We start from the raw sequence: 26,714 nt of genomic DNA, 5'->3' as shown, positions 1-26,714 counted from the left end.
TACAAAATATACTGTTTAGAATATAGTACTAAAAAAAATAAACTGAGTTCTATTTTGAAACATAAGACAAATTGTACTATAAAAGGTGTGATAGTCTACTTATAATAATATAATTCTAAAATGATAAAATAGTGATTAGTGTATTTTATGATATATCACACGCTTTGTTTGATAACTGTTTGTTTCGCGACTCGTTCTCTAACATTAAGGACTAGAGAAAGGGGTATGCATTTAATAATTTTCTAGGTGATGGGTGCTTTTATATTTCGTGGAAAGTTTAGTGCTTAAAAAAAAGTAATATTATAAAATATTCTTAACATTATATTATATAATATATAAAAAAGGGCGAAAACACAAAGTTGATTAATTCAGCTTAAATTACACCTTTTATTGATCTTTTTGTAATTTAGATTGCTGAATTGTGTTAGTATCGACTAATTAAAATTTGGTATTTGACTGCATTTTTATATGTGGTAATACAGCATATCCCCAGAGCAAGCTGTTCTAACATATATATATAAATTAAATTTATTGCTTTCTTTTATTTATATTTATCGAATCTTATTAAGTTTGAGGCCGAACTTTTAAAAACTTTCTAATTGCATCTATGGTATATAATATAGGTATGTAAGCATGCATGTACATATTGATATACATAGACGTACAAGTATATATGTATCTAACAATAAAAAAAGTAATAATATCAAAAGTATGGAATTTCCGTTGCATACTTATAGGCGCAGTGAAATCTGTCTCGCATTCATTTTATTCAAGCAAAGCTTTTGCTTTTTCGCTTAAAAATTTTGTAATTACTGAATGTATGTGTGTTTGTATATAAAATGACCCCATGAAGTTTAAAATATTCAGAAGAAAACGTCGGGATCTCCGTCGATTTAGCCAACACTTGCTTATTTGGTAAGGTATATTTACAAAATTCGGTTTGGTTTATTGCCAAAGACAACGCCATATTCTTGGAATATATTGTTTAGATCGGACCACTATTGCATTTACATAGCTGTCGTATTTAAAAAATTAAGAATAAAAAATTATAAGTATTTTTTTTTAGAAAAGGAAATAAAACTTTTAGTTTAATAAAAAAATTAAAAAAATAAAAATTAAAATTAAAAAGAAAATGGTTTTTAAAAGAATTAACATTTTATATTAATATAAAAAGTAAAAGATTTAATTTTTAAATTTGTACCCAAGTTTAACCGGAAGACTTTAAAAATTATTTTACAACAAACACAAAAAATTATAAAGATTTTTTTTATATTTTTTTTTAATGTTTAATACTATTATTTTATAAGCGATGCCAAAATTAATTCTTGTAAAAATTAGTTTTTCACTTTATTTAAGAAAAAAAGCCATTTAATTGCTCAATAATAAAACTCATTCAGTATTAAATTGTGTGTAAATATGTACTGAGTGAAGAATGAATAGAAAAACTACGAAGACACGCCCATTTCATTTGATTTTATTAATACATATAAACATAAATATGCATAAACACAAGTGTGTAGATTTCAGTTCATACGAAAATATTTCCCTTATCTCTATACTGATTGCACCAGTCCCATTATTTTCATTCATGTTACGTATCCGCCATGTGGTCCGCACAGAGAATATACACATACTTATGTAGGATAAATATTTATGGCTTTATTTTTGAAAGACGACAGTGCAATGCATAAATGCGATTATTTAAAGCAAGAGCAATAACTTGCTTACTATTTATATTATTGTATTATTTGCTTTATATTTGCCAAAGCTTATGCTCGATTCGCAATATTTCTGTACAAAGTCGAACATTTATGTATCGCGAGCGATAACTTTTGTGCAGTAAATAAATATTACTTTTATTATTATTGTTGGGTTACTATTGCTATTGGGTATATCGGAACCCTTTATAGGGTAGGTACAGATGAAATTTTAGAAGAAGCAATATTATATGGTGATCCGACGATTATTTGCTCTGTAGGATGTTATTGGGTAACTTTAGAGTATTCTATCTATCCTATATTGTTTCAGATGAGATTGAAAAAATTACTCTTCTCTAAGCTATTGCAATTATTGGAGCATTTGTGGCGATAAATGCAAAAGATTTCTTACAAGAACTTGATTTTGGTCGGTCTGTTTGTATGGCAGCTATATGCTAAAGTGACTCCATCTGAACAACTGCTTCAGAGATTATACCGATGACAGCAGACAATTTTTTTACCAGCTTTGCAATTTAAAATGATTTTTTTTCATTGAGTTATAAAATTCAAAAAAAAACATAATAATAAAAATTGTCCTTAAAATAGCCTTAATATTTACGGTTGAAATATCTTTTGAACGATTAGGTTTACGAAAACATCGTTTACAGACATTAAATTTTCTACAAAATCCACAAAACGAAATATGTGTTCAAGTAGTTGAAAGCGAGATATGAATTCTTTTATCTGATTATAAGAACAAAATAGGTTAGACGGAGGATCTTCCCGTTACAATAAGAGCTCGTAAACCAATTTTTCAGAGTACGAAGCGAAAAACAACATTCGTTTAATTGAATCACTCTAATATGCATATATCAACATATCAAAAAATAAAAAAATAAAAAAACACTTACAGGTACATATATGTTTATAAATTAAAAATATTGAATTTAAATATATTTGTCAAATTTTTTTTTTTTTTTTTAGTTTTATAAGCAAAATTAAACAAAAATGAATCGTAACAATATATGTTTTTTCCGACATTTTTCTTTTAGGCAAACATATTAACAATCATTCAAAATTGAAAAAAAACAAAGTTCAAAAAATATCTGAACAATCTCATTTCTTATCTCCCACTGGTGTAGTACACACCTGCAATTCGTCAATGCTGACAAAAATCAATTCAACACTTCGGTAGCTGCTTTGAATTTACAGTACTGTTTAACATGACGCATTTGTGTGAACTCGAGCTGAAGACTGAAACGTGTAGCAAAGCTGAGTGTTGACAATAAGGTTTGAAGCTCTTTTGGAAGGCAATGTGGAGAGTAAAATGTCTAAAAGCGCATGCAATTTTGACACACACACATCTGCACGTGTGTATGCATATTTCGGCACATTTCCGAACACAATGCCAAAACACGAAACAAACAGTCAAGAATCGCCCAAACCAAAGCATGACGAACGACAGGTAAGTGCCAATTTTGTTGTTGTTGTATATATTTATATATATGCACTATGTATTATATATGTATTGTATGTATGAATGTTCGTATGTTAACAGCAGTTGCCAAAAGTGAGTCAAATCAGTGAGACGACTTGGCAGTTGTAAGGTTGATGCGAGTGCGCATCAATAGCTTGAATGCGGAGCGTCTTAAGAAAATTATAAGCAAAAACAAAAATAATTGATAATAGTGAAAAAACGAAATAATAATAGTTAATATGCGCTGCTGAAAGACCGGCTTGAGTGAATAGCCAATGCTAAAAATGCGACCAGAGCGTTTAAGAGAGCAAGAGAGGTAGAAGTGAGTCGAAAATGAAGTTTAAACTGAAACAAAAGTAAAAAAAAACATTATAAAGAAAAATAGTACAAGAAAAATTAAAGTAACAAAAAGCAATAAAATTTAAAAAATCAAAAAAGAAAAAATAAACCAATAAAATTTGTGTCGGGTGTTCATTGTGTAGCTTAAATATAAAAAATAAAACTAAAAAATAGTTGCTTGGACAACTAAAGCCGTTAATGAAATACTACTCGCATATATAAAGTTATATATGTATACATTCCGAATCGAAGATGTATATATATATATGTGTATGCATGATGTTCGACTTTGAAGTGAGGATTGGCTGTGGGAATTAATATAGCAATTTTATTAGACATTATGATGGTCATGTTGATGTTATTTATAGCTTAGTCTATCCACTTAACTATTACTGTTTTATTGTTGTTGTTTTTATTGTTATATTTTAGCCAGATACGGCATGTAATGCCAACTGCGCGAATGCGGCGCTTCATATCCACACATATATATATATATATATATATGTTTGTTGCTATGTATGCCTTAATCGGTCGCTGAGCGCGCGCTTTTCATTTATTTACCTCCATTTTTGCAGAAACAAACATGCTTTCAGAACTAACGGTTGTGTTGTGAAAGAATCGGGCAGTGATTTGTAGATGCTAGTGCAAAATTAAAATACGAGTGAAGTGTAAAAATACGATTAGAGGGTAGGTGAAAAAAATCATATAAAAAAGAAGAATCGTTGCAGGAATTTAATTTTGATCGGTTAGTTTGTATGGCAGGTTTTTGCTACATATACTTGTAGTAGTCCGATCAAAACAATTTCTTTGGCGATTTCACCATTGCATTGGACAATAATACATGCCAAACTTGACATCGATTCGTGATTCCGATCGTTCAGTTTGTATGGCAGCTATATGCTAAAGTGGTCCGATATCGGCGATTATAGTAAATGAGCAGCTCCTTGGGAAAAAAAGGAGTGTGCAAAATTTCAGATCGATGTCTCCAAAACTGAGAGATTGGTTTGCATATATACAGACAGGCAGACGGACATGGCTAAATCGACTCAGATCATCATGTTGATCATTTATATAAATATTTTATAGGGTCTCCGACTTTTCCCTCGGGGTGTTAAAAAATTCGTGCAAACTTAATAATTAAAATACGATAAAAATGTATTTATATAAATAAAAAAATTAAATATTATAAAAATATTACATCAAAATAAATGAAGACCATTTTTTAAGTAAAAAATTGTCAATAGCTCTAAAACTATATAAACATATATATTTCTTATTATCACATTTCAAATTTAAATTATTTTTAATTTATTTAAATACATTTTTTTTTTGAATTTTCAATAAGATATACTTTATACTTTTTTTTTAAATAAAATATTTAAAACGACGAATCAAAAGTACATAAAGCTACAAAAAAAATTAAAAGATAAATAAAATTATAAAAAAGTAAAAAATACAACATAGTTCAACATTTCAGAAATTAAATTATAATATAACAATGAAAATTATAAACAATATTTTTTTTAATCTAAATTAAAAATTTTGAAGTGAAAATAATTAACACTCTTGTAAAACAGATGAAAATATAAAATTATTATATTAAATTTGCTATAAACAAAAGAAAAACAACACACAAATTATTATTCGACAGCGTTTTGAAAATTCGCAAATTTTTATACAGTCATCCAATAAAAGCGACCTGCAATCATCAACGCCGTAAAACATAATACTCACATAAGTACGTACTCGTACCCAACACGAGTGCACTACATGCACACAATAGTACCTGTACCTGGAAAAGCGCTGCAATTTAAAAAAATGATGTTTGAAAACACGTTGAACCGGTGCCGTACGGCGTTTGACAGGTAAGTTTATGGCTTTTTTCTCACTTTGTTTGCATACGGAATATTCTGAATATTTTATGTTTATTTACTCATTTTTCGAACGAAAAAAAAAACCGTGGGACGGTGGTTGCTTTTTAACAAATTATGAGACTTGTTTAAATTGTACATAGAGGGGCATTTCAAAAACAAGCATTTTTATTTTATTTTACTTTTTACCTTCCTCCCTTATAATACAGAATGTAACAAGGGTTACGTAACTATTTTTTGGGTAAAGGGTTCATTCATTTTTTTTTATTTTTTTCTGCATTATTGTGCGGCTGATTTGTAAATATATCGAGAATATTTAACAAGATTTTCAAGCGGGCTTTATAGCAAGCTTTGCATGCTTTTAGAATTAAAAAAGTTTTAGATTGAACCTTGGTATGTTGAATTGGTACAAAATCAAGAAAACATATATTTTCTTTTATTTCAAATTAAACTTAAAATCCTCAATATCGATAATTTTATTTTAAATTGAATTCTATTTCTTTGGAAATGTTTCAGGTTTTCTACATGTATGTACACACAGGTGTGTTTAATATACATATGTATATACTAATATATGTATAATACATCATTTTACCGGAATGCTCTGCTAATCGTGTATAACTTGTAAATGTTTATTGTTTTTTGAAGTCTAAATGAACAGTAGTCAATTGTACAAAGAACATATGCAAATATTTGCATATATACACTGAGAGAAAATATGTGTGGTTTTGAAAGTATGCAACTTTAATTGCTCAATCACGAAAAGCTCCTGTACTTTCATGCAATTATACCAATATACTATAAGTTTATTATTGAAATTATTGAATATTGAAAGGTTAAATAAGTTTTCATTAAAAAATACTTTGTCATTATGTCAAAATTAAAAATAATTACAGCTATTAAGTTTAATGCTATAAATTATATATATGTTCCTCCTAAATATGTTCATTTCGTGAGGAATGTGTAAAATGGGTGTGTTAATAAGATGCGCAGAAAAATAATTGTGTTTTGCATAAATTATTATACACACACGGTTTAAAACTATTTATAATTCCTCATTATTATTATATTTTTACAAATCACTGAAGAATATTAAAAAATGTGGTGACTCTACTGAAAAACATTTCTATTTGAAAGTGCTCTTGAGTAAGGTTAATTTAAATGTTATGTTTTTTAGTTTTTATTGGTGGCAACCCTAAGCAAATTTGTTTTCGAATAAATTTTCTGGTAGATGGTAAATTAATAATTAATAAAAAATCGATAATGGTGGTAAACTTAAATAAAATGTATTTTTTGGTAATTTAATAGTTTTATGTTAAGAAGTATGAAGTTTTCTTCTAAAATATTTAATATTATAGTCGAAAACATTTATAAGATATTGGTCTAGCTAAAAATCGGTGGGATTTACTTGCATAAGCATTAAATACGTTAGTCAATATATATCTATCAGCACTATTTCGGTAGGTCTAATACTTGTATTTAAAAAATGCATCAAAACTTAGACAATATTTACGTCAGGGTGAAGCTTATCATATTAAAAAGCTCACAATTTCTCTAAATTACGTAAACTAACGTTTCAGTTTTCCAAAATGTAGGTGGCGTTTATTGGAAAGAAATTTTCTAAATTTATATAGCTGACAATACTTGCTCTAATCTCCCGCGTTTTCTATTATAGCCTGACGTCTTTGATGGCAACTTGCAACTAAATTTTTCGCATATTTCACAGAATGAAACTCAGGTTTTCGGTGATGCATCTCTAAACCCCAAATCCATGAGCAGAGAAGCATCCATAAACATGCACCTTTTAGGTCTCAAGAGGTTAAATAGTACAAAAGTTCACTCACCTGTAAACATTACATTACTTCAATCATGGTTGATGTTTTCCTGTGTCCAATGCAACCTTTACTCAATGTGTGTTTTTGAAAGTAGTGGTTACAGTACTACTGCGTTTGATCTCTGAAGTCTGTATTGTACTTAGAAATATATCTAATCTCATTTTAAACAAAATGATTTTAGCTTCTCTTAGACTTGTCATCTACGTTTTCAGTTTCTCCATAATGGTCAGACCAACTCTTCACAAATTTAAAACTCATATTTAAATACTTTGCAGTTTTTTTAATAGTCCATTTGGGATCTTTAGGATTCTTCCTTAGAAAGGCTGCTTCAAACCGTTTATTTTTATGTGCACTGATTTTACCTTAATTCACCGCACGACGTGACACATTGGCACATTAAGAAGATCGAAAAAAACTACTTACCGAATTGTACGTGTCAGTGATCGCAATTGTACATGTGTTAAATTGCAAAAAACAAAAAAAAACAACAAAGTTTTTGCGAGTCAATTGCGCAAGTGAAAACGTTATCGTTTAAAGCACTGTATGAAAGTTCTCATTCTTAAAATGAGGCCCATAAATTTCACATTTTTTTCAAAGCAACCAACTACTTTGGCAATGGGTATTTCAAAGCTTTTAGCTGCCATTGGTTGAAACTCAAGCTGTAATAAATAGCTTATAAAATAAATTCTTCTACGTAAGAACTTTTTTCTGGTGGCTGTGGGGCACTAAAAACTTTCGTTATCGGGTATAATTTTATAGGGCTTGTAAAGACTGCATTGCAACGGAAATTGGGTTCTTGGTTTGATAAAGTGATTGATTGGGATGTAAACTCATAATATTTAAACACTGCAATTTATTTCTGTTGTTTAGCATTTTACACTAGGGAAATATGGTCTATAGAGAGAATTTATGATGACAACAGAGACATTCTGTCAAATTTTGTCCCGAAAACTCGAGTTTAATGAATACTTTAGTTGCTTAGCATTAAACACTATTCTCAAACACTGAGTTTTCAGTCCATGGCGCGAATGGAATTTCTAGTGATATAAATCTACTGGCAATATATTGCCTCTTTGTAGGCTCTGTTGTCTGTTTTGACAATTCACTATTATCTAATTAAAAAGAGGTTAGATTTTCCTAAAAGAAAATACTTGACTATTGTTCATCAACAAAAAGCTTTAAACTCGAGTTTTTGATGCAACGTTTACATATTTATGTAGTTTTGTTTTCATATTAATATATTCAGATAATTGGGTTAAACACTCCTTTATGTTTTGAATAAACCCAAACTGCAGTTGAAATCGTTCTTCTAAATTCATATTTGTTTACACTTTTTTTTTAGTGGGAATTGAAAAGCCTTTAATTTTATAGAATATACTTTTAATCAAAGTAATTAAGGAGCATTGTTTCATGCGTTGTTTAAAAAAAATTGACTTTAGACACTACAATATATAAATAAATAATTGCTTTCACTCCACAACTTTTTTTAATTGAACTCGACAAACCGGAAGAGTCTATATTATAGGTTTCCCACATTAAATTACATTTGCTCAATTTTTATGTGCCATTTTAATGACTTGTGGCTTAATCAAAAAAGGTTGATTGATATATAAAATTTGGTAAATATTTGCTTATGCATGTCTCTACAGAATTAATAGTAGCTTCATTAACTTGTTCACTAATTGCAACCTAATTGTGGGTACTTTACGCACATACATAGATACTTCGTATTTTAATAGCTTCAGAACTTATGAGTTTTGCTCAAAATAAATAGGTTGCCAATTTTAGCAACAGTTGTAAGTTATGTTCTCAGTTTTAGAGTGTGTAGTGTTAACTGTGGGAAAAATATATTCAATTCAATTACTAGTGTTTACAAAACTTTTTCAAAATGACAGATGACAACATTACGCATATATCAGAGATCAGGTGAATATATAAACATATGTCTATCGATGTATTTGCTCGTTTAATTGCCGTAGCTATTAATTGGTGGTTGAATAGTTCAAATTCCGGCCATTACATAGTGGAAATTTATTGAAAAACTCAAGCAAATGAAACCTATTGCATTAAAAAGCCTTAATACTATAAATATTCAATGTTACTATCATAGTTTTCAGATTTTCAAGACATTTCTTGTACATATGCATGGAACAATAAACCGATAATGAAAGAAACAGTAACACAGCTCTGAGAACATTGACATTTTCGAGACTGCGGATAACATAATTCTCGAATTACTGTGTATCTGAGCGCTTTGTTACTTGGACCAAATTTCCTCTAAGCCCGTCTTCAAATACAAACCACAAAAATTCGTTTATCTTGCCTCACATGCTTTCTGCGCCGAATCGAAAAAAATCCACACCAAACCGTTATTCCTCTCGAAAGCATTGTCATCAAAACCTTTTGAAAATTTACTTTGATATTCTACAAGGATTTATAAACAATACTACGAGAAAGTATGAACCACTGTATAGTTTATGTGGGTTGTTTTAGAAGCATAGATACGTAAATCATAGCTTCATTAATAATATAATATTTTGACAAGCACAATTGTAAGTTTCTTTGATGGGAGAGCTCTTTTTCTTCATCGAATGCGTTCGTTCTTGTTTACGGTTATTGTCAAAATTAACTACCCTTTTTAACTTTTCAATAGGTGTGACCCATTTTTAAAGCCTTTAAAGTGATCCTACTGAGTTCTTTCAAATACAAATTGGTTTTTAAAAGAAGCAGCTTCACTGATCAATTATATGCTTAACTTTCGAAAAGTCACTACCTAACTCAACTGCTTTCGTATTACCCCAGCACTAAGAACAAAAAAAAAAAAAAACTGAAGTTTAAACTTTGTTGTAATTAGTTAGTGAATCTTTGTTCCTATTTACTACGTAAAACTAAAAACGAAGTACTAATTGAACTTTGCTTACAGCGCTCGTAATCAGCCACTCACAATAACTACTGAACAATTTGCAATTATGAACTCAATCCCATATTTACATTTCATTCCAAAACAAATATTTACTTCTCAGTTAAGTTGCACAAATTAACAGGTAATAAAACAGCCCACTGTTCTCGATCGCACCTGATTAATCAATTTGATAAGCAAACAAAAGCGCTGTGTACTTAAATTCAAGCGCAAGCAGAGAGCTTTTAAAGCTTAACTTTATGGTGTCAAATTAGAGGGCACAGAGACATGTAAGTTTGTCGATGTAAAAGCCTGTGTACCCAGTAAAGATTGAGGAGGGTCAGTGTTTTAAAAACTAGTTTGAACCTCTAAGTTTTCAATTAGTGTATGCAGTAGTTCTATGGGATCTGTAGATACTCACCTTACAAAATCAAAGTAGCTTGATGCTAATGCTAATGAGGTCATGCACTCCTTGACTAGCTTTGAGCTCATAGTCAGCGAGCTTAAGGCCTGTATAACAGCTCTGCTATCGGAGTGGATGTATACCTCCCTGAAAGAAACCACGCTTCGAATTACATCTGCTGCTACCTTGATGGCGACCACTTCTGCTTCATAGACACTAAAGTAGTCTGGCAGTTTGAACCAAGAGTTGATTGAGAGCTCTCGACAGAACAGTTTCGATCCATTCGTGAAAAACGTCACTCCGCGCGGAGAAGATTCCGCTAGGAGTATATTATTTGTCCAGGAGACATTATCTATGCTATATCTATATTGTGGTCAGGATTGCAAATTTTTTAATTCAAAAATTTGGGATTAAAAATTAAATTATTATTTTTTAATTCAATATAGAATTAAAAATTGAAAATACTACTTTTTGATTTGAATGAACTCGATGAAACGTTCTTTTATTTTTTAATCCCGTATTTGAGATTACAAAATAAAAAGAAACTTTAATTCAAATGTTAATTTAATTATTTTTTTAATGCATTATTTGAAACTTGTGAACAGCGACTGTGTAGTATCAAATTAGTAGGTATGTGTTCCGATAGCTTAATTTTTGTTATATGATATTTAATTTACCATAACATATGGGTTTAACCTCATTTTAAATATAAAAAACCCATTTTTTCTATATCTTGTCTTATAAGATTTCTTAATATTCCAAGTTGACTAAGACATTTATTTACGACTTTCCGAAAGCGATATTTCTAATAAATACCAAATAAAAGTCATTTTCTATTCCTTTATGTATTTATCTTAAACTTTACTAATATTATAGGTTAGGTGCATTCCAAAAGTAATTTATATTAGCGAACCACCCAGTCCATAAATATTGAGATGCTGGGATGTCTCTTTTTAAGTCACATGATTTGAAAATGAAGCATCGACCACAATAAAAAAAGGAAAAGAATTTAATTCAAAAAGAACTAGTAAAACATGTCTAATACCAAGATAATAACTTTTCTTATGTTCCAACATATGTACTTATTTTGGTTTTGTTTTTTTTCTTTCTCAATTAAGCGTCTCAGGTTTAAATTACTGTTGCAGTATTTGTTCGATTCATAAAATATACTTGTACGCTCATACGCGTACAACATTTGTTATTTAACTTATTTGCCGAAGTCAACAGACATGTCTGCAAATTTTACATCAATCTCATGAATATTTAAGTGTGTATCGAAGGTGTATGTATGTAAACAAAACCTCAATAAGTGAGTAAATAAATAAACAACTAAATTATGCAAATCATGCTTAGAAGAAGAGCCGGTTTCACATAAAACATGAAGAGCCGGTTTCACATAAATGTACTTTTTTTGTACAACTTATACTAGTGGTTATTTTGATCGATGTGATTGTATATACCCGGACGGTCTAATTATTGTTTAGCCTACAAAAGAAAAATAAATATTTTAGATAAATTGCTTCCGCCACAGCGGTTCTCCAATTTCTTTAGCCTCTCTGAAAAGTGCGTTTTTTGAGGATTTCTTAGCGGCAATCTTTTGGAAACAAGAAACAGTCCCACGGAGTGAAATCTGGAGAATACGATGGATTAGGCAGCAATTCGATTGATTTGGTCGTGGTTATGACGGAGGTTGGTGTCGGTTTATTGTCATGGTGGAAGAGCATGTTTTCCTCGCCAAATGGGACCACTTTAATACTCTTGCAACATCTTGCTACATAGTAGTATAGGCTGTTTGGCGATTTTAACGCCTTAAAAAAAAAAAGGATTCTGTATGCTTACCCTTGCATTCGCCATTTGATTCCTTAGCAATCGAACGCTACTTCCGTTCATTAATCATTGTGAGGTAGTTAGCTTATAGTGTTCTAGCTTGTGGTTTTCCGCTTAATAGGTATCTAATTACTTAAATATATATTATATGACAAGTAAAATCGCATATTTTCAAAATAACTCACATAATGGGGTCATAAACTTGCGGTTTTGCGCTCAAATGAAATTCATGTGCCTATTCGCATAAATGCATGAAATTCCATAACGGAAAAAACATGAATAATGGCAATTGTAATGTTGAACTGTTAATGGTCTCAGGGCTTGAAGAAATACAAATGTTTTCTGAGAGAGTGAGTGAATTTAAATATGTGCGCATAAAGGCGTCGTTCATTGTAATAGTGAGCTAACTCCTTGTAAATAGAAGTGAAGAAACTCCGGACTTACTTCCCTTTTATAGTGAGTAAAGGTACAAATATGTACCTCAATTAAACTAGTAGTGATATCAATGATGCTGTAGTGGTACCAGTGGATTTATTTCACTTTTATATTGAAAGATATGCTAAATTGTTAGCCCACCTCGAACAAGAAATACAATTTTTATATTATGGAGTTACACCAGTTTTATAATGACCGACACAAATGTTATGTTACTGTTCATAAATTTCAATCAGTTATAGCAAATAACGTTTGCAGTGGTAGAATAATCTCGCATTTTTAACAGCTATTGTATATAAGTCAATATTATGTTAAACAACAGCATCGCTATATATGTAGATGGGGAATAATATTAAATGAGGCATTGTTAACATTAGATAAAATGTAAATAACAGTGAAGCGAAGAGGAATATTTAGCAGCTGAGGTAGTAAATATGCTAACGGTAAACAAATAAAACTTGAAATTAACTACAAAGTTATCTATTGTATTTATTATAGTTACTTATTAATTTATACGTTTACTCTGACACGACTCGAGTGTAACATTTAAATGTGGTGAATAACTAGTTTGAAACTAGCTACAATATGTTTTAATAATATCTGTATATTGTTGGTTTATTAATAAAGAAAAATATTACTACAAAAAAATAATTTTAAATTAATAACAATTTAAACTATTTAAAAAAATAACAAAAAAAAATTTAATTTAAAATATTGTGATTAATAAATTAAAATAAAATTATAATGAAATAAAAAATCTAAAAAAAAATTTTAAATTAAAATAAATTACATTAAAAAACTATATATTTTTTAAATTGATCACAAAATTTAATTTAATATTACAAAAATAAAAGAAAAGGAAATAAAATAAATATTAAATTGTAGTATAAAAAAAAATATGTAAATTTTACAAATATTATATATTGTTTAAAACAATAATATTTTTTTTTTTTTAATAAGTATCAGTATTGAATTATAAATTAAATGTATATAAAAAAATATATATTAATTTAACTTATTAGTAGAATAAAGACGATAATACAATCATGATTAAAAATCCGAATTAAAAGCAGAATTAATATTTCTGTAGTTTCTATCCTTCTGTTTTTATATCTCGTTTATTTCCTCGTAAACAAATGACTATCTAAATACTATTATATTGCATGAAAAGTCCAATAATCTATTGTAATTTATTAAAAATTTATTTAAAATCATCCATTTAATTCACTCCCAAGCCTTCAACATATTACAGATACAGTTCTTAAGCCCTTATTTCATAAGCTAAATGTATCATATTTAAACAGTAAATGCGATGACTTAATTTATGTCTTAATTACCTTAGTTAATTGAACTGCTCGAGCTTAAAATGAACTCAATGAAGGGCATTTAAATATAAATTGGTCGAAAAGTTAAATTAAATTTAGAAATGTTTATTAATGGACTGGTTAATTTATAACTAGTGTACAACTAGTTACAATTTTCACTAATGGACTGGTTAATTTATTCCTAGTGTACAACTAGTTAAATTTTTCACTAGTACAAGCTTAGTTGCTAAACAGTATGCAGTGCACCAAAGCAGTTCGGCTTTGCGTTACAGTGATGCTGTTCGTTTACATGCTGTAAGTGGAGCGCAATGTTGTGCGTTAGCAGATATGTTTAAAGCAAGTGTCGCTGCTTGCTGCTGAGCAACGCTGAATCCTCTACTACAGCAGTGCGATGATAAACAAGTTGTCGAAGATTTTTATAGTCAATACAAAGTAAACAAGCGAACGAAGTGCAACAAATCAGCACAGTGCGACCGCAGATCGAATCGAGAATCGATAAATACGAAATTAATAATTATATTTATATACGCAGATACTTATAATCTTATGTGCTTAGAAATATAGAAACTTTTATCAAGACTTTTTTGTATTCAAATTGTCTTTTATCTGCCCTCTAAAGTGTTTCCCGCCGATTTTATCATAAGTAAAGTGCAAAAACAACACATCATAAAATAATAAAATAATAAAAACGAATATCACAAGTGTGAACTTGCCAAAGAGAGCTTAAAAAATATCACTAACTCCGAAAATATCGCACGAAGAATAGTAAATTTATGTTTTAATGAGTTGGATTGTACCAAAATGTATTTATAATTTGGCTAGTATCCGACCTGCTTTTCAAAAAAAGTTGCCGCTTGAGTGGTGTGTTAACTACGAACTCGCTAACACATAGTTATTTGCCTTCCAGTATAAATTTGTAGTGAACTTTTTTCCTGCCAAATTCATTTGAAAGTATAATTCAATATTAAAATTATTGTATTCTCATTAAATCAGACACAAAAAAAAATATTTAAATTCTCTACGAATCAAAGAGCAGTGTGAACTGTGCGCTTTCCGGAAATCGAAAAAAATATCTAATTTAACGACAAGTTAAATTGAAACTGAAACTTCGAAATCATAGAATATTTTTTTACTGACACAAGGTAAGTAGAGCCCTATATACGTACGTATATATAGACCGATTTTATATATATGTGTATGTTTATACACGAGTATATAATTGCCATTAAAAGTGTGCGAAATGCATGTATGAATAAGGATCAAATTCAGTGCAATACTTTCAGGTGTTGGCAAAAATTTTATTTCAAAAAATGTAGCGAAAGTATTCAACATTTATTGCTCGATAAAACTGTTTACAATGTGTAAATTATATTATTGGTAATATATTCAACTAACTCAACTAGTAACTGACATAAACTTAACCTAAAAGGCTAAGTTCAATATATTTAGTTGATCTGCAAAACGTCAACCAGAGGATCGCAATTGATTATATTAAGGACATGAGGTTTGGATCAAGGTCTAAACCAATTCTATTCATATTCAGCGTTAAACCACATAATTTTTATTAAAGATTTTCCATTTAAATTAAATAAAATATCACACATTTTGACCAACCTAAACGGTTTAAAGACTTCCCACCTGTCTGGAAATCATTAATCAAGTTTTCACCCGATTGTATGCATTTTATGCACAATGATACATTATTATTAGAGAAGCACGCTTTTTTAATTTCAATGAGATATCACATATATGCGGTAAAAAGTCAGCCGAAAACTCGAAAATTTGTCTTTTAGGTATATTGCACACGGGCATATTATTATCAGCTATAGATCAGCTATATTATTATTCTCTGTTAGTTTCTATAATATAATATATCTCACAAATTGACCGACCTTTCGACTAAAATTTCGCAATAGGAACTGGGGTCCGTATATTTGGTACCAAAGGGCTTGAACAGTTTTGGTCCGATTTGGATAATTTAGTGCCAGCTTAAGCACACTTCCAAGGCAGTATGCGTGCAAAATTTTATTCCGATATATTCATTGATGCTTAATTACTGGATGCATAATATACTGGAAAGCGAAAAAATCAGATGGAATTTAAAATTGAGTTATTTGAGAATTAGGCGTAGTTGTAGTTCGATTTCGCCAGTTTTCGCACTGCGACATAGGAATGTCAGAATAAAGCTACCTACGGAAATAGGTCGTGCAGGTCCCGAGATATGGGGTTTCACCTAAATGTGGGCGTTGCCATGCCTTTATTTATTGGGTGAGAGGGTGGAGTTATCATCCGATTTCATTCATTTTTATAGGGTCGGTAGGAGCGAATGAGGTTATAGTAGCTTGAACTGCTACTGCAATCTTCTAAACCAAATTACCGCTTTACATCTTAATTAACTGCTTAGTTATGGCACTTATAGGTTTTCGTTTAATGGCGTTTTGTGAGCGCGGCAGTAGTTCGATTACGCCCATCTACGAACTTGTGTTTACTTTTTTGCCAAAGAACACTTCTACCAAGTTTCATTACGATATCTCAATTTTTACTCAATCATAAAAGCGTACCCTTCCACCATGACAATAAACCGGCTCACACTGCCGCCGTAACCACTGTCAAATCAGTCGAATTATCCTACAAATTGCTGCCTAATCCATCGTATTTTACAGATTTCACTCAATATAACTTCTTATTGTTTCCAAAAGATTGCCGCTACGGAGGCCTACTTTGAAGGCCTCAAGAAACATACTTTTCAGACGGGTTAGATAATCGCTAGGTGAGAATATTGAGTTACAAAGAGGTTAGGTGGCGAAAGCAATTTTTCTAAAATATTTTTTTTTATTTGCACATAATATAAAAAAGAACGGAAATTAAAAATTAAACATAGTCACTTATTTCACTGTGAAGCTATTAGATGACTAATGCATAACACAATATTTATTTGCTTATTTTGAATTAATTAATTTAGGTAATCAGCGATTTATAGATATTTGAAATACTAATTAATTCTGAGTCAATAAAAAAATAAAAAATAAATAAAACGTTAACTTCGGCTGAATTGAAGCTATAAAACCATATGTATTTTTAATAGCAAATAAAAAGGGTGTAAAATGGTCCATATCTTGATTTTGATCGGCCAATTTGTATAGCAGTTATATGCTACAGTGGTATGATCTGAACAATTTTGAAGATTGTAGCGATTCTTTGGATAATAATCTGTGCCAAATTTCATGCAGATACTCCATCAATTAAAAAAGTTTTTCATGCAAGGACTTGATTTTGATAGGTCAATTTGTATGGCAGCTACACACTAAGTGCTCTGATCTGAACAAATGGTTTGGATATTGTAGTAACCTTAGAGAGGAACTCATGCTAAATGAGGTAAAGATACCTTGTCAAATAAAAAAGTTTTCCATACAAGTACATGATTCCGATTGGTCAGTTTGTGGGGCAGCTATATGCTATAGTAATCTGATATCGGTTGTTCCGACAAATCAGCAACTTTTTAGTGAGAAATGCCGTGGTATCAGACCAATACCTCAAAATCTGAGAACTGTTCGCGTATATACAGACGGACAGAGAATGGCTAAATCAACTCAGCGTTTCACGCTGATCATTTATATAATATTATATACACTTTATAGGGTCTCCGACGTTTTCTTCTGTGTGTCATTAACTTCATGGCAAACTTAATATATATAAATATATTAAAAAAATTATAACAAATAAAAAACGAAAATTCCAAAAATATCTAATAAAAGTAGGAAAAAAGTAAAATAATTAAGAAAAGCTAAATTTTCTAGAACTAAATACTACTTATTGTATGAATATCTTATAAAAAATTTATTGCAAAAATACCTACTTATATTTTAATGAAGATTTCTGAAACATAAAAATTTGAGGATTCCTGAATATTATCACTACATAAGAGAGGAGTAAATTGATTCTGCTTATCATCAATATCAATTATCGATTATATACGAGTAGCTACAAAATTTCGGGCAGATGAAAGGTATGTCATACAATTAATGTTGTTGTTGTATCGCCGAAAAACATTTTCAAATAATTTTGTAGAATTTATAATACATATTCCTTGGTTGGATAAAAATCCGCATTCGTCCCGAAGCTGAAGCTGTTGCAGAGTTAGATATATTTATCAAAAATTCGATCCATATGCTCATATTGTCCCTTCATAACATCACAGACATTATTACCTCTCTTTCATAGCTTCAATTATTCAAAATCCTGTGCTCGCTATATGAGGGCGTGACTCTGAAGTGATTTTAAAGTACACTTACCTCCAAATTAAACAACTTATATCTGTACAGATTTTCCCATTTTTAGTGGAATTATCATGTCTATGGATAGATAGACAAAACACCAATTATTTTAAAAAGTTTGAAATATAAACTTTAGCTAAAAGTTTATTGAATTTCAATTAGTAAATATTTTTTTTACATTATTTTCAGTTTGAATTTTCGAATTTAGACTTAATAAAAATTTTGTCTCTAAAAGTAGCACTCTCTTATAAGCTACATAGTACATGTTTATATCAAAATAGTCATAAATATGTTTTACATATACATGTACATATTTATCCCTTACTCTTCTGTGATAAATTTACACGTTGCTTCCTTATCGTAGACCAAGTCTCACGCATAATTCTAATGTATATTTAATACTTACTGATAGCAAAATATTACCTGATATTGACTTGTGATAAAGCATGTGCCTTTGCTATAAATGGTTAAAAAAATTTATCGAACGGCATTTGAAAAGTTTACGAATCGTCGAATTTTTTTTCGGGCTACTTTTTTTATGGGGCTACTGATTTTTAATCTCTGAGTTATTCTCATAGTTCCATGTTTTATTTATTTGCACAAAAATGCTTAAGAACTCACCAAGTTTATGTCGAAATGATCCTTGCAAGCTTTTGATCGAGTATGAGTAGAAATTTCGTCTTTATCTGGTTGGTAGGTAATCGGATGTTTATACTTTCAGCGAAAAAAACCTCCTTCTCTGACTCATTCGATGAACGCTGGTCCCCCATTGATAGTTTCGATAGTTTTCATTATTCATTAATTCTTATCCAGTCTTCGATAATAGGAGTATTGATTAAATTTACATGAAGGGTTCCACTTTGCTTTGAAGTCCTTCAATTTCTAGTTCAGGGGACCTACTATGTACTGGAAAACCACAACAGCAATAGGAGATAAAAAAAATGTTGCAAAAGAGCTCCTTTTTTTTAAATGAGAATCACCACAAACAAATTAAGAACTCTTCGATCTCACCGCAGTAGAATGTAACGGAAGTTTAAAAAATTCTCTCATGGGACTTCTTAATATATACGACTATCATCACAAACGAACTAATGCCGGTTTTTAAACATTTCGCGAATTAGCGTTTACAGATCGATGGACTTCAGGCAAATGTATCTACTAATTTTAAAATATTTAGTAGAGATGTTCTATAGATCTATAGTTGAACTAATTTATTATTACAAGTATATCAAAGCTTTTTTAACATCCTGGAAGAAACGTGAGAGACCCTATCAAGTATTTAGTATGCACTTATATAAATAATGTGTATGACAAGACAATTTAGCCATATTCGTTTGTCTGTCTATATATACATGAACTAGTCCCTCAGTTTTTGAGATATCGTTCAGAAATTTTGTAGATTTTCCTTTCTCTCTAAGAAGCTTCTCATTTGTCGGAACCGCTGATATCCGACCACTATAGCATGTAGCTGCGATACAAATCGACCGTTCAAAATCAAGTTCTTATATGGAAAGTTTTTTATTTGACAATATATTGTATTTTCGCGAAATTTTCCATAGATTATTGTTCAAGACAACGCTACAATCTTCGAATATGTAAAATGTTCAGATCGGATCTTTATAGCAAAGCTGCCATACAAATTGAACGATCGGAATCAAGTGCTTTTATGGAAAGCTTTTTCATTTCAAGAGATATCTTTACAAATTTTGAAATAGGTTATTGTCTTAGGCATTGGTGTAATTTCCGATGAAATTGCTAGGATCACTATAGCATATAGCTGTCATACAAACTGAACGATAGGAATCAAGTGCTTGCGTGGAAAGCTTTTCATTTGAAAGCTTTATATCTTCAGGAAATTTGGCACGGGTTATTGTTCAAGGCAACGCTTCAATTTCCAAACAAATAGTTCAGATCGGACTACTATAGCATATAGCTGCGATACAAGCCGACCGAACAAAATTAAGGTAAAGATTTTCTTATACCCTTTCATTCTATAAAAAATGCACCTGTATAGGGTATTAAAGTTTGCAGAGTGTCGAATCGAACAAGCACCTCGTAAAAGGCATATTGACTGACATAATCAAATAAAGTTGATGGTTATATATTTATTGACGTATGTACATGTAATTATTGTTGACACACTTTTTATATAAACAGTCAAGTAAGCGGACTTAAATGAGTTCTTCCCTCCGACACAAATCTACCTTTGAAATTTAATTAAACTATTTCAAAGCTGAAGCTGTTACCCTGATGGTAACGACAATTCTAAATTTTGACATGTCATTGCCGTCATTTATATCACACTCTCGAACGCATAAAAAACAACAAAAACCGCAAAAACATGAAACGTAAAGAACTTCGCACCCGGTGGGAAACCGACCTATAGACATACAAAGATATGTATGTATGTATAAATTTTATATAAATATACATATTTACGTTTATAATATGAAGGCTCTTAATCTGCATACTAGCGACATTGTCTGAATCGCTGCATTAAACATGCGCTCTCCTCTGCTTATTGCTTTAATTTATTTCATTATACTATATACAAATACATACATGCAAACAAACATGTGAGTCTAATTCATAGTATTTGTGAGTATCGTTTACTAAGTGCCGTTTCAGACAGGGACGCAAAAGAGTCTCAAACCAGTTTATTGTGGGCGAGGGGACGACGAGGAAAGACGAAGGGACCGTGCCACTCGTGTTCGGGTGGCACGCTTTGTGTTCTTGTTCGTAACAGCTCGCTGATACGCAACTCAGCATTCCTTTTCACTTTCAAATCCTTTGAATGGTTGCAAGAGCGCTCGGTTTCAAATGAATTCGATCGCAAATTTGAGTTCTGTTATCTATTTTTGTACGTAATATGCAAATACGTATGCATAGAATAATAGAAATATTATGACAAATTGTAAATAAGGAGAAAATTAAGATATAGATTATGGAGTAAAGAAATTATGAATTTTTAATACGGAGTAAAGAAATTATGAGTTTTTAATACTTAAAGATTAGGAAATTGCTATTATAAATTTGGCCTTGAAAATATTAGTTGCGGATATTCAATACATTCTTGTGGATTAGGGAATTCCCGTCTTTAGTATTTTTTTGAAACTATTTAGCGGGTAGGTACTTGTATTATGCATATTGTTCTACCATATTCATGGTAATTCATTGCAAGCAAAATGTGTGACCATCATCTCAACATACAAATGAAATACGCAGCATGCAGTGTTGCGCGGTGTTGCGCAGTCGAACCGCACAAATATTTACGAACATTTTGTGAAAAGGAATGCAGAAAAACTAGACTCGAGTTGCTGGACTCTTTTTGACCGTGTGAATGCCCAGAGCGACACCAAAAGAAAATTTGAAAAAGATCAGACTCTTTTGCATCCCTGTCTGAAACGGCACTAAGTAGTATACCCAAATATTCAGAGATAATTAAGAAAGAGCGCAATCGTTGTACGCGTATATAGAATGGTTCTTATCAGCTATGAATTTTAAATAAGCAGAGTTCGAGTGCATAGGTATGTATATATATATATATATATATATATGTATATTTGCGTATGTATGCATGTATGGTTTTATACTGATTAGAGCTGTTTAATGTGTTGTTGGTGTTATACTGATGTTGTTGCTGTGTTAATATGTAGCTGCTAGTAAGACACCAGCCCATTCACCACTCGGCGTTCAACCTTCCACCGCCTACCACCCACCGCTTTTGCGCTACATTTTGAAATGATGTTGCTGTTGTTGTTGTCTTTGTTAAGAGGACGCACATATGTATGTATATACTATGCATGTACTATGTAGTTACTATTGCGCGCGATCATATCAGTGCACGAAGAGCAAAAGCACAAGACGAAAATTTATTATATACACACACACAGTCATAAATATGTACATATAATATTTATATAAGTATATTTTGCATATACATATCTATGTACAGTATATACGATTTTTTATATACTTTTATATATGTATGTTTGTATGCGTACTTTTGGTGGACAAACAGCGGGCTGGTTGGTACTTTTTGTTTTGAACAAGACGCACACACGCGCTCACACACACATATACAGATACACACATTTGCATATTGCCTGCAGAAGTGCTGTGTTACCGTTGTTTCATAGTGTTTTTTTCGTAGTTTTTTTTTTATTTGTGCTTTTGCTGTTGTTTTTTGCTTTTATTTTGCGTTTTTTTTCGAAAAGTAAATCAAAAATGCTTCTTAATACTATCAACCGCCACAGTATCGGTTTGGTTCGAATTCGATTCAGTACACTTAGTGCTCAGTGCGCCAAATTTTCTGTGCGGTTTTCGGTGAGTTTGTGTTGCAAATTATTTTCCCTTTGTTGAATTGAATGGTGCTCATGTTTTGCTGGGTTGTGCCATTGTTGCACATCGGCGGTGCATTTATTACAAACAGACATACATAAGTGCAGTGTTGCAAGTTTGTGGTTTCGAACTGAGAAATAAATTTAAAAAAGTATTTTAATAAAAACTATTAAGGAAAAAAATGTTTTAATTAAATTTTTTTTAATATTATTTTTTTTCATTAAATTTTTTTTTTCTAAAATATTTTTGTTCCTAATTTTTATTTTTTCATATATTTTTCTCAAATTTTTTCATAAAAAAATGTTTTTTGAAAATTTTGTTATAATATTTTTTCTAAATTTTTTTAAAAGGTTTTTTGTTTTAAAATTTTGTTTCGCTACCTTTCTTTCATTAAAATATTTTAATTGAAAAAAATTAATTTTAAAAAAATCATCGTTAATGACAACTCGTTCCTACTGTTCTTAACCCGCTTAGCGCGACGTCCACTGTGTATTTTATCAACGAATATTTCTGGTTAAAAGGTGGGAGTGCGTTTCTGCACGCTCATGCACCTATGCACTAACATATCTATGTACACACAACAACACAAATTTATAGCTATCCATAGTTAGTCGTGTTACATACATATATACAAATTAATTTGCCGCGCTTGTGATCTGGCGCTTTCGACGTCTATTGCGTATGAGTTTACTCGTTGAGCGCTTGGCGGCCAATTGTTGGAATCAAAAGTGTGGCAATGTGCAATGCCAGCAAGCATGCAGTGTTCGGAAATGTTAAACATACACATATATGTATATATATATATGTATGTACATACAGACATTTGTTATGAGTGCTGTTTATTTTATATTTAAATTTTAAAATTAGACTCATTTGGTAGAATTTTGTTTTGGCTGCCAAAATTTGGATTTATGTTATTTTTCAATATTTTATCATATACTCAAAAATTTCCCCCTTCTTATTTATTATAACAAAGAAAACACATTTGGTCATTTTGATGTGTGTTTTTATTATTAAATAAGGCGCATATTTTATTTTGCTTTGTGTAAGAACAATGTAAATATTTTGTGAGCATTTCACGAAGTGTCGATTTGTGTCTTTTTAACATCGGGGATTTCGAGTAATTTGTATAAGCTGTATAAGTATTCTATGACTCTTTGGAGTAATTAGGTTGATTGAAAACTCATGTAAAAAAATGTTGATTCCTAAAAATACAAAGATAAATAAAACAAGTAAGGAGGGGTTAAGTTCGGATGTAACCGAACATTTTATACTCTCGCAAAGTCAAATGGTATACTCGTTTGAGATTTCTTTGTGGATTGACTGATATTTTCGGTAGAAGGTCAACTATAGGCACTGGGGTCCACATATTTAGTACTTAGGGGCTTGAACAGTTTTGGTTCGATTTAGACAATTTTTGGTCACAAGGTGGCTTTAAACGTATTATTCGTTTCATTTTCGCACTATAACATAGAAATATAATATATAAAGAATGTTATGTACCGAATTTGGTTGAAATCGGTTAAGCAGATCCCAAGATATAGGTTTTCACCTAAAAGTGGGCGGTGCACCGCCCACTGACTAATATTGAACGCGATTCCTATAAAGTCATCTCATACCATGCCAGAGATAAAATTTAATGTCTCTGGCGTGTTAAGTGCTTGATCTATCGCGCTTTTAGTAGTTTTTAATAGTACCGTTATATGGGGAGTGGGCGGAGTTGCCACCCGATTTCAACTATTTTCACACTGTAGGTAGAGGTTCTAAAAACATTTGCTTCTAGTGAATTTTGTTATTATAGCTTTAGCGGTTAAGGAGACATGCACATTAAACCTATTAGGGACGGGACGACGCCCACTTAAAAAAAAATTTAACTGCAGATGTCCTTCACTAATGTGATCCTGTGTAACAAATAACAGTCTTGTATCTTATTTCGGAGCTTAGTTATGGCAATTTATTTGTTTTTGATTAATGGCGTTGTTTGGGCGTGGCAGTAGTCCGATTACGCCCATCTGCAATACCAACCGTCTCACGGTACCAAGAAATATGTCTACCAAGTTTCATAAAGATATCTCAATTTTTACTCAAGTTAGAGCTTGCACGGACGGACGGACGGACGGACAGACAGTCACCCGGATTTCAACTCGTCTCTTCATCCTGATCATTTATATATACATAACCCTATATCTAACTCGATTCGTTTTAGGTGATACAAACATCCGTTAGGTGAACAAAACTATTATACTCTGTAGCAACAGGTTGCGAGAGTATAAAAATCGTTAACTTCAGTTGTACCGAAGCTGGAATACTATTCACAAATAAAGAAGTTTCCATACAAGAAACTAATTTCGACCGTTCAGTTTGTATGACAGCTATATTCTATACTTGTCCGATCTGAATAATTTCTTCGGAAATTGTAGCGAGGCCTTGGATAATAATCAGTTCTTTCGTAAAGACACTTTGACAAATAAAAAAGTTTTCCATACAAGGGCTTGAGTTGGATCGGTCAGTTGTCCGATAAATACGCAGCTTATTGGAATACCTTCAACCCTATTCACACTCATTTGATACCTATGTTCTACAATGTACAGGTAGCAACTATACTCAAACAACATTTTCAACACTAAGCTTTCATGAACCGGTTTAATTTGTTACCCATATTGCATACAAGTATATGCTTTATTTTGTTAAATTAACAGACCACAATAATTTAAAATATGTGGCAACACTCCTTAAAATATTCTAAATTTTCAGCTTTCTCAACCCATTTAAGTTCAAGACCCATAATTCTATAATTTGTATGTTCAATTGATTTTATTTAAACGAAATTTTAAAACAATTCGGAGCCCTCCACAAAAAATATTGTTAACGGTACGCTCTCTTTAACAATTGAGTTTGGAGAAGTTTTGAGAAAGAAGTTTTTACATTATAAGCTTCTTTTAATTTTTAAACTGCTGGCAAGCATTTAACTGTTTTTTGGTTAAATTTGGGATGATTCAAATAAGTTTAGGCACCACTTTTCTGATGCTCTGCATACTGATAACTAAATTTCACCACAATTTTATATAATAGTTTTATACAATATCTTTTATATTTCAACATAACTTTTTCCATTTAATATTTCATGTATGTATGCAATACTTTCTACAAATGGTCATGTATTTTCTAAAAATAGTCATGATATTCTATATACTTATATATATATGTACTTGTATATATAAACTTATATACCACCTTATTACTCTTAATTTCCAGAATTAGTTCGACAGCATATTTGGTTTTACTACACAAAAACGCTTAAACAACTGTTTATATACTATTTACATATGTATATGAAAAAAATTTGTGGTTCTCCTATCGCGACGGAGAGCACAATGTCAAGTAAATATTTCAGCAACCGAAAACTTACGAAACTTCCTCCATTAACACACGCACAGGCGCCGTACTCTACCTCCGAATTATGTTTTTCTTTTTATTTTTTTTCGCTTTTATTTTGATTTATTATTGTTTTTCTTTTATTTTTTCTGTTTATATATACTTATGTATGTATATAAATAGAATTAGTTTTTCCAAACACAAAGTGACGAAAACCTGACCTTGTCCAACAAATATACAAGATTCTTAAGACCCATTCACATACAACTTTCCTTGCTTTACGTGACAGTTTATATTGCAACAACGAAGCGCAGAAAACAAAGGGTATGCCACATTGAACGCTTTGCTGTTTCTCTCTAATAAAAATGTCGACCGTTGAAATCGTTGTGCTTGGCATTGCGTCGCAAACTTTTTATGTGAACGTGTGCATACAAAAGCGTGCATCGAACTTTTCTGTAAAAGCCAATGTCTGACGCAAAGCGAAGCAAAAATTCCATGTGAATTGCCCATTAGGGGCACATAAATGCATATAAGCAGTTATCCGCGTGCAGATATCTAATCTTTATAATATAGTAAGGGTGTGTGCCTATATATACATATGTATGTCAGTTTGTGT

General features: G+C 31.0%; 1 protein-coding gene across 4 annotated transcripts in view; it reads left to right on the top strand.

Moving 5' to 3' along the window:
• The first annotated feature begins 5,215 nt into the window (after positions 1 to 5,215).
• LOC106618914 (aquaporin AQPAn.G) overlaps positions 5,216 to 26,714 on the top strand; it is a 48,315-nt gene continuing 26,816 nt past the window's right edge. The window contains exon 1 of one of the 4 annotated variants that reach the window (XM_070109342.1): positions 5,216 to 5,378. In XM_070109342.1, coding sequence (XP_069965443.1) covers positions 5,284 to 5,378 — 95 coding nt within the window. In that variant the 5' untranslated portion in view covers positions 5,216 to 5,283. Of the gene's footprint in view, positions 5,379 to 9,092; positions 9,146 to 14,541; positions 15,251 to 22,628; positions 22,709 to 26,714 lie in introns of those variants that run through there. The other 3 variants (XM_070109345.1, XM_070109348.1, XM_070109347.1) reach the window with 3 other exon arrangements.

This window comes from Bactrocera oleae, chromosome 4, assembly GCF_042242935.1.
Source record: "Bactrocera oleae isolate idBacOlea1 chromosome 4, idBacOlea1, whole genome shotgun sequence".
Taxonomy (NCBI): Eukaryota; Metazoa; Arthropoda; class Insecta; order Diptera; family Tephritidae; genus Bactrocera; species Bactrocera oleae.
This window is presented reverse-complemented; position numbering and strand designations above follow the sequence as displayed.